At 41.5% G+C, this 9514-nt stretch overlaps 2 protein-coding genes across 2 annotated transcripts; both read left to right on the top strand.

Annotated features, from left to right (window-relative positions):
• Window positions 1-209: 209 nt before the first annotated feature.
• On the top strand, window positions 210-3064 carry LOC108942678 (protein DVR-1). The gene is given in 5 exon segments (XM_074559720.1): window positions 210-328; window positions 1228-1787; window positions 1790-1956; window positions 1958-2033; window positions 2919-3064. Coding segments are annotated over 5 exon segments (1068 nt in total).
• Window positions 2759-9154, top strand: bmp2a (bone morphogenetic protein 2a). Its single transcript, XM_018756921.2, has 3 exons — window positions 2759-3100; window positions 3942-4282; window positions 6644-9154. Exons 2-3 carry the CDS (start codon window positions 3949-3951, stop codon window positions 7480-7482), a joined length of 1173 nt encoding a protein of 390 aa, XP_018612437.1. The 5' UTR covers window positions 2759-3100; window positions 3942-3948; the 3' UTR covers window positions 7483-9154.
• The last annotated feature ends 360 nt before the right edge of the window (window positions 9155-9514 follow it).

Below are 9514 nucleotides of genomic sequence, written 5' to 3'. Positions count from 1 at the left end.
CACACACACACACACACACACACGATCACAATCACAATACACCTGTGTGCGCGGTGCGAGCGATGCGATGGCTCTGGCGACGTGTGTGTGAAGCTGCGCCTTCACTTCGTCTCGCTGCACTGCTCTGTGCGCGTGCGGCTCCGCGAAGCGCGAGCGCTGGCGGCTGTAGGCGCTCGCGGCCGCCCGTCCCCGCCGTCTTCTGGGACATCATGTTCAGGAGGAGCGGGAAGCGAGAGGAAGACCCGCTGCTGGACGCCGATCCCTGCTCCATCGCCGAGTTCGGCGTCCGGGGCGACATCGTGCGGCTCGTTCAGGACCGAGGTGCAGCGTTTCGCGGTCAACGACACGTGTCCGCGGGGTGCGGTGCGGGAACCCACCTGTACCATGTTGCAAGGGGGAATGGAGGTGCTGCGCTTTACATTTAATTTACAGGATTGTCTTTGTTTTAAAGTGTTTTGAACGCTGAATTGCTCCAGTAAAAATACCCCGTTGCGTGTTCTTATTGCACTATTTTTTTTAATTTTATTTTATTTTTTTTACCCCTCAATATTCTATATTTATTACAACACTATGAGCCAGACATGCTGTTAATCATGCTGCCGACCAGTGGCTTTATCATGTTTCTATTCATAATAAGTCAACTTCATACATCTTATTCATATAGCTAATTCTTTTCTCCAATGCGATTTACAATATTAAGCTACCTACAATTATTTAATGGAGCAATTTAGGGTGAGTGCCTTTCTCAAGGGTACTACAGCTGGAGGTGGGATTTAAACCTGTGACCTTTAGGTCCAAAAGCAGCAGTTCTAACTGCTATGCTACGCTACCAGCTGTTCCAATATGTCCATGTACAGTACCTCTATCAAGGGTGCTCCATTAGGAGCAGCAGTAATTGAGGGGACTTCTGCATTGTATATGATGGGTCTAATCACTGGCGCAGTGGGTTGGCCCACAGTCCTGCTCTCCGGTGGGTCTGGGGTTCGAGTCCCACTTGGGGTGCCTTGCGGCAGACTGGCGTCCCGTCCTGGGTGTGTCCCCTCCCCCTCCGGCCTTACGCCCTGTGTTACCGGGTAGGCTCCGGTTCCCCGTGACCCCATATGGGACAAGCGGTTCTGAGAATGTGTGTGTGTGTGTGTGTGTGTGTGTGTGTGGGTCTAATCACAGCACCACCTGTTGTCTCTCAGAATGTGATTTATCTAAACAGTTTCAATGTCCTACAGGAAGGTTTGCCCCACCGTCAAGTGGTTGGTGTCTAAACTCTTTGCAGAAATATCCGTTCTTCACCTTATGTGTGCTGGAAAACACTGAGGAAGTGACACTGGTGCGGCTGAAAATCAGATTTGACCGAATGCATTACCACTTCCACCACGTGGGCCTAGATGCCTTCAGATTCTCCATTTATGTCAGTTTAAAGACCTTGTTGAAGGGGGCTCATGTGCATAACTGAAAGCTCCTTTTCTCTGTCGTTCAGCTCAATACTGGTACGATCCAACTTAATATGACTGATATTGGAGAGATGTGGAGGAAATCTGAGAGAAACCACGGTCTTAGTATCATAATAAACCCCAGTCTCTTAACCTGGGGTGCGAGTGGCGTAGCTGCAGCACGATGCCACAACCACATGCCAGTGTTCCCGGGCTTCTGCGCGTCTTTGTTAGTAGTCTCCTTGAACTCATCCAAAGAAAATACAGAGCCAAAAGAAATACATTACTTCCCTGTCTCTCTCAGCACCATCTGCAAACCCAGGAGGCTCTACGTTGACTTCAAGGACATTGGGTGGCAAGACGGATAATTGCACCTCATGGATACATGGCCAACTACTGTTACGGAGAGTGTCCCTTTCCTCTTAGTGAAAGTCTAAATGGCACCAATCACGCCATATTACAGATGTTGGTGTATTCCTTCTCGCCTAAAGGGACTCCTCAGCCCTGCTGTGTCCCAGTTAAGCTATCCCCCCATCTCCATGCTTTACTTTGACAATGATGACAATGTGGTGCTGAAGCATTATGAGGACATGGTAGTTGAATGTGGTAACTTGGTTTTTTATACTTTTTTTTTTTTTTTTTAAGAAGCACAAGCTTGTTAAGCTATGGCTGCAGATTTCTTCTCTTTTCCTTTTAAAACTTGATTTTCTATCTACTTTGACCACTTAAGGGGATTTAATAGGGCATGTTTTGAATGTGTGCTAAACTTTTTTTTTTTTCTTTTTTTTTTTTTAAAAAGCAAGGCAGGATAGACAAACACCCTTAATGTGCTCTTGATTTTGTTGCCTAGAACTGTCGTCACCATCACCACCACCACCCCCCAAAGTTCTGCAGCCTTTACATTACTATCGTGGCCATCGAGCCAGTTAATGTTTCGACTGCTTCTTTAAACTATAAGGAAAGTGTCAGTGTAATCAATGTCTTAATAGTTGTGGGAGGGGAGCTTTTATAAATTGAGGAATAAGAGGAAGATGTCTTGTGTTCTGATGAATTCATTATGTTTTTGTACAATAAAATGCCTTTACCTTAACTCTCGACACGTTTCATGATGTTTTATTACTGGGTTTACACAATGTGGAGTGCTTGCATGGATAGGAAAAGGTGTTTGTGTATACGGTTGTCCTTATGTTAGCAGGACAGTGTGTATGGGTAACATGAACAGTTAAGGGGGCTGAGGCCATGAGTTCCACACTGGACAGTTCAGTGTGTCTCACCTCTATAAGCCTAGTGGAGAGTGTGAGTGTGTGTGCGTGTGGGTGACATCAGAGCACCACAGACGCCGGCCCTAAAAGAGGGAGTTCCTCCATCAGCTGCTTCCATTCACTCTCTCTCTCTCTCTCTCTCTCTCCCCTCTCTCACACACACACACATACGCTCACAGTGGCTCTTAGAGCTTCTGCTGGTGTGCCCCTCCTGATGGCACCTCTGTAGCCGGCTTCCCCAGCGCACCTTCGCCCGGCACTGACTGCGAGTTCCGCTACTGGAAGAGAAGAAAGCTGATTGTTGTGGGGCGCGTGGCCGTTGCTACGGATATGTGTAAGAAGAAGAGGACTGTGCGCCTCGGCCTTTCGGAATGACTCTGACTAATGTGGACGCGCTCCCACTGCAATCTGGTAAAGTTACTACTTACTTGTCCTTCGCTTTTACGATGAAGGGGGGGGGGGGACGGGGGGGACGGACACACACCGCTGTCCTGCCGCGCGTCATATTCGGGTGATCACATTCGGATCATAATCATATTCGGATCAATTGCGAGGTTTTTTTTTTTTTTTTTTTTGAACGCTGAAGACGCGCATTTCACGAACACAGACAATACGTGAAGGTTCGTATAGGACTCCACTTGTTCATGATCGCAGCTTTCATTTTTTTTTAGATTTTTTTTTTCTTTCCTCAGAAAAGTTTCCATGGAAATGTGTGAAACTATTCACGCCAGGTGAGGTGTAGTTGCGTAGACTAATATCCAACACGACTCGTCGGAAAAAAACACCCTCGGAATCGCAAACCTGTTTATGTATTTTTCTAAACTTATTTTCGGCGATTTCTTCTATTTGAATCTTGGCGGTTAATATCTCTGAGTTCTATTTCTGTTGCGTGTTTTTACCCCTGGACCCATAACTCTCGAAGGAGATCCCTGTCTCTGCACGAGGAACGTGCACGTGCCGCTATCACGGAGGCGCACTTTGTGCGCGATCGCTTCGATTGGTTAATATAACTCTTCCACGCTTTTACCTCCCTGCAGTGAACTTGACTAGAGAAATTGTATAATAGGATGATTATTCTTCAATATACAGTTTTAAAAAAAACTTCCATCACAATATATCAGAAAGCAAACACAAACCTGGTCCATATTGTCATTATCCTTTGCTCATGATGATTTTATCCAAGATGACTTAGTTTTGGTTAGATGTGATTTATCGAAATTGAGTACTAACTTCTGTTCTTTTTTCTGCTCAGGTTGATCATGGTCTCCGGGATTCGAGCTCTTACAGTACTACTGCTTGGTCAGGTGCTACTCGGAGGTTCCATAGGACTCATCCCCGAATCGGCCTGGCAAAGTCCCCCACTCCCTAAGGATATTCTCAGTGAGTTTGAGCTTCGCCTGCTCAACATGTTTGGCATGAAGAGGAGACCAAACCCCAGCAAGTCTGCTGTGGTCCCGCAGTACATGCTTGACCTCTATCACATGCACTCTGGGAATGGAGAGCAGAGCCTCCACAGGACCAGAAGCTCTCTTGGAAAGGCTGCTGAGTGGTCTGCCAGCAGGGCAAACACAGTCCGCAGTTTTCATCATGAAGGTAAGAGTTCAAAAAAAAAAAAAAAACAACAAACTCTTACAACTCTGGATTTGTGAGGTTTTCTATTGATTTGGAAAAAGTGAACGTGTAAAGTAACTGTCTCAACAAGCAATGTTGTTGTAGCTCAGCATGACCGTTACTTGTGTCCAGTACAATTTACCCGTAGAATGTAAAATTAATTGCTCTAGAATAAAAGAAAGGTTGAAAGAGAAGAGGAAAAACTTGCAAAAATTACACAGAAGTGTTGCAAAAAAGAGACCATGAAGAGTGAAATAATCAGATCTTACAGAATTTACCTATAGAATTTAACTAACCCTAACCTTAATTGTAACCCTTTACACAAACCGATATAAAATTAAAGGTAGGTTTAAAAAGAAGGATAAAAAGCTTGTCAAAAATTCATTAAAGTATTTTAAAAATTACAGTGAAATATCAGGTAATAAAATGTAGTGCCCCATAGTTCATTTCTGGAGTGAACTAGCATATGGATAAAAGTTATTTAGAAGAATTTAGTAGAAAACATCTTCCTCCATTCCTTCAAGCTAATAGTCATACACGTTTGCTTGGACATACTCTAATGGGTGTTTAAAATCTTTTATGAAAATTGTACTTCATACACTTATTTTTGGATTGATAATTACCAGTTAGCGAGTGAATCCAAAACAAATCTTCGAACTCATTCACATACAGATTCATACAGTTCAAAATGACAGTTTCTTGGTTTTTATCAGTTGTTAAACTTCTTTGTTTTGACGGAGAAAAAGAAGGCATCTTCTTTGAAGGTACCCGCACATAGAGTCAATGTCAGAAGTAAAACGAGAACAATAATTAAGAGGAGGATTAGCAAAAGGATTAATATAGGCCTCAAAATCAGCTTGAAGAGCTCTTGAAAGACATAGCTTTGGGGAAGATGTTTTGTTCGACATACCAAAAAAGTTTTGCAACAAGTGGGTAGTGCAAGTAACAAAGCAATTCTTAGTCCTCGAGCAACTAAAAGCTACAGTTCCACATGTTTATGTCATATATTGTGCATTAGTAGAGTGTAACTTGGCGAAAAAGTAAGGCTCTGGTAATGCAGCAAACATCCAAGTGCGGAGTGAAGAGTCTTACATTCATGTGTACTTGGCAGCGAATAAGAGAGCTGGCATGGCAATAGGCCCGTTTAGTAGTCATGTCCTTTCGCATGAGAGCTCACTTTAAGAGTGGCTCAAGTGCTGTACTGTTTGAGAGTAGCTAACAGCCCTTTACAATTACATGTAATCTGAAAATAGTAGCAATATGTTTATGGCTAGCCCTTGGGGTGTTTTTATTTAGTGATTCATTGTGAAGTTGCATGAGTTCACATACAATTTGCAGCAAAGTAAGTAGCCCAATTAAACCATGAGGGAAAATGTTTTGGACACTATGACTAAAGCCTTTAATCAAACCATCATGGTTGTATTTAGCTTTGACTTACAAATTCAAGGAAATGTCAGTTTTTCCAGTACCTACATAGCTTCTTTTTTTGTTTACTTCTGCAACTTAAAAACCTATGATGGCATACGTAATTAAAAAAAACTTTCTTAAGCCCTTGATGTCATAGCTTTTATATAAATAAATAAATAAATAAAACAAAAGAGAACTATGTCGATGTAATATTTGACTTGTAAAGATTCTATTTATAATTCTGAAGTATGGAGCAGTTTCAGTCCATCTTACATATGTGGTCTCTAATTGTACTGAAACCTATATCCTCACATAATATAATTCTGTACAAGATGTTATTATGACTATTATTTTCAAATGTCCATATCTGCTTGCGATGTGATCAACTCAGCAAGGTATTACTATCATTTCCATTCCCTTAGCCTGAACTGAGCAGCTGTTCTGTTCAAATTCATTCCAGCAACATTAAATGTAGTATAATCTATAATGTGATGAGAGACCACTGTTTACAGTGATGCAATACTCCAATAAACCAAACCTTTTATTTGCTATAATTAAAGAACCTTTGTTTTTCTTTTTGAAGTATGTTTATAATATCGGTGTTTCTTGCAACATTTCAAAGAAGCTGGAGTACCTTTTAGCAGGCAAAAGCCTATATTTTGGCTCGGCTGGATTATTTCGATAAACACCCCGGTCCTCATGTTCCAGAGGGTGTTGTTCCAGTTGATTTCTATATTACTGATTGTTTTTTCGATCCAATGTCTTGCATAGTCTCCAATATATGAGTTGATAACCAGAATCGAGACTGAGTAATTAAGATTGCAGCTGGAAAAGAAACCAGCATACTTTATGCATTGAAAGGACCTGGGTCTCTGACCCCAATGTAGACCATCCAACTGGTCCTTGGTAAGAGTGGTTTTCCTCTTCTTCCATCAGAATCTTTGGAAACTCTTTCCAGCCTTAAAGAAAAGACAACCCAAACATTCTTCTTCAATCTCACTTCCATTCCTGATATGGAGTTCATCACATCCGCAGAGCTGAGGATTTTCCGGGATCAGGTAACAGGTGCTTCCAACACTAGCGATGGCTACCATCGCATCAATGTTTATGAAGTTGTAAAGCCTGCCCTTTCTTCCAAAGAGCCTATCTCAAGACTGCTGGACACCAGGCTGGTACAGGACCACTTAAGCAAGTGGGAGAGCTTTGATGTGAGCCCTGCTGTCATTCGGTGGACCACTGAAGGCCAGACAAACCATGGCTTTGTGGTGGAAGTGATCCACCTGAACGATACCAGGAGGGATGCCAGGAGACATGTAAGGATCAGCAGGTCTTTGCATGAGGACAAGGATTCCTGGCCTCAGATGAGACCGCTGCTGGTGACGTTCAGCCACGATGGCAAAGGTCATGTTCTCCACACCCGGGAGAAACGGCAAGCTAGGGCCAAGCAGAAGAAAAAGCACAAAGCAAACTGCAGGAGGCACTCGCTCTATGTGGACTTCAGTGACGTGGGCTGGAATGACTGGATAGTTGCCCCACCAGGATATCATGCTTTTTACTGCCATGGGGAGTGTCCGTTTCCGTTGGCGGACCATCTTAACTCAACAAATCATGCTATTGTGCAGACACTGGTCAACTCGGTGAATACAAACATCCCGAGGGCCTGCTGTGTTCCCACAGACCTTAGTCCAATTTCTCTATTGTACCTGGATGAATACGAAAAAGTTATTCTGAAGAACTACCCGGACATGGTCGTGGAAGGCTGCGGCTGCCGCTGAAAAGCGAAAAGCGGGGACGCTTTGTTGAAGAAACTGTTGAGAAAGCAAATATTTATAAGTAAATACTTACATTTACTCATTTAATTGCATCTGTGGTGTACATTTTTAGTGGAACGCTCCCACACTTGAAGTATAATGATCAGATATGTATTTATTACCGTTATACTTTCTATATATAGTGACTAGCTCATATATATTTATGTGTTATTATGAGTAGGGGGTTTTTTTATGTCCAAGGAAATGTGGGTGGTTCAACTGTGTGCATTTGTTTAAAATGGTATACGTGTGAAAAGCAGTTAAAAATTCCTAATTAATATATGGCCCTAACTTAGTCCTGCAGTAAGAACACAGCATAGCTAATGGTAACATTTTTTAGAAGACTAAAGAGGAGTATAACAATGTTTTGCTTATTTAATTCCCCGTAATGTCTTTGAAATGGAATGTTCAGATTCTCCCGGTGAAAATGTAAACAGGAAGAGGAATGATTTTGAGTCTTCACGGACAACGTTCAGGATCGTTTCTACTACAAAGAAGACAAGAAAGGAGTGCTCAGAAATAGTGTTAATGTGAAATGCTCTTTTGGAGAAGAAGCAATGTGAGAAGTAGTCTTGACACTGAACGTCTAGGATCATTAGTGATAAAAATGACAACTTGTGTGTGTGTTTATTTCATGTACTCTGCCTGTTGCTTTTTTCCCTGACAGGTGTGGATTATATCCATCAAGATTTTTCTTTTACGGTTTATGCTTGCGTACATTTTTTCATTCGTTGTTGTTCCAGTCTTAACCTTTCTGGCTCATCTACATGACTCATCTTTGCTTGGGGACTTCTGTCCTCACATGCTGGCACTACTTCCATAATAATTGACACTAGGTTGTTCATTCTCATCGAGCAAACTGTTTAAATGTCCATGTGCTATCATCATGTGTAATTGGGTTAAAACTCCCGTGACAGCAGAAGGAAGTTCATACAATGTCAGATTTTTTAGATGATTATTGTAGATCATTTCTGTGCCTCAGATTATATAAATTCAATTCAGATTAATAGTTTTAATGGGGAAAAAACTGTCTCTGTTTTGCAAAAAAAATCCAGACTGATAGTCCAGTTTTCAGAGGTCTTATTGGTCACAGATGAACTATAATCACAACTGCAGAAGTAGCTTTTGCCTACATGTTGTCCAGCTAATAAAGAGATTCCAAAAATGTAAATGTTGGGTAACAAGCACTGACAGGTGAATGAAGGATGAAGATGAGTAATAAGAATGACAGAGTTTAAGCAAGGATGAGGGGGAAGAATTTCTTAAAATGGACACTATAAACAGGGTATGAACTCTTCTTCCACACATTTGTTATATGATTTTCAGCAGACCGAATGGGCACAACCCTAGGTCTTGGTGTCCTGTTAGGATTTATTCTTAACACACTCTGGTTATCAATGTGATATTCGTGTTCTCTTATATAAGTTATACTTAAGGAAAGCAATGCTTATGCTGCTTGTTTAAGGTAAACTCGTCTTTTTGGCGGAAAAAGCACGAAGAGTCGCTTGAAGAAATATTGAAGCAGTCAACGCAGGCAGGTGACATTGTGTTGCATTGATATGTTGAACATCTTGATATTTTTACTTGAAGTAAAATGTTGGAACGTCTGTTCCTAAAATCAGACCTGACCACATTTTATGTATGCCTGATAATTAAAAAAAAAAAGTAGCTGCTACTTCCATCATAACATGAGCAGCAATTTCTGCACTGTTCATCTTAAAAAATTTTCCTTGTAAATTGTCTTACTTTTGGAAGAGCTTTTCATAGCTTTTTAGATAATTACTTTGCATTTGAGCTCGGTGGTTCTTAAGTAAAAAGAAAAAAAAATATACGTGTTGCTTTTTTTATGTTAAGTTTTAGGAGGTAAATCAATATATTGATATTTAAATCACCAAGACAATTAAAGGTAGACACAGATCCTCAGGGACAAAACTGATCAGTAAGATTAATACTGAGTTTTGCCCATTGAAACATGTATTGGACAAATATAGCGACA

Source organism: Scleropages formosus, chromosome 15 (assembly GCF_900964775.1).
Source record: "Scleropages formosus chromosome 15, fSclFor1.1, whole genome shotgun sequence".
Classification (NCBI taxonomy): Eukaryota; Metazoa; Chordata; class Actinopteri; order Osteoglossiformes; family Osteoglossidae; genus Scleropages; species Scleropages formosus.
The sequence above is the reverse complement of the archived record's forward strand: the minus strand, read 5'-3'. Positions and strand labels throughout refer to the sequence as shown.

What these genes read in the sequence shown, in the direction of transcription:
- bmp2a (XM_018756921.2), top strand. Translation starts at nt 3,949, where the DNA reads ATGGTCTCCGGGATTCGAGCTCTTACAGTACTACTGCTTGGTCAGGTG. An exon ending in CCGCAGTTTTCATCATGAAG is followed by an intron (nt 4,283 to 6,643) that starts GTAAGAGTTCAA and finishes TTCTTCCATCAG; the next exon opens with AATCTTTGGAAACTCTTTCC.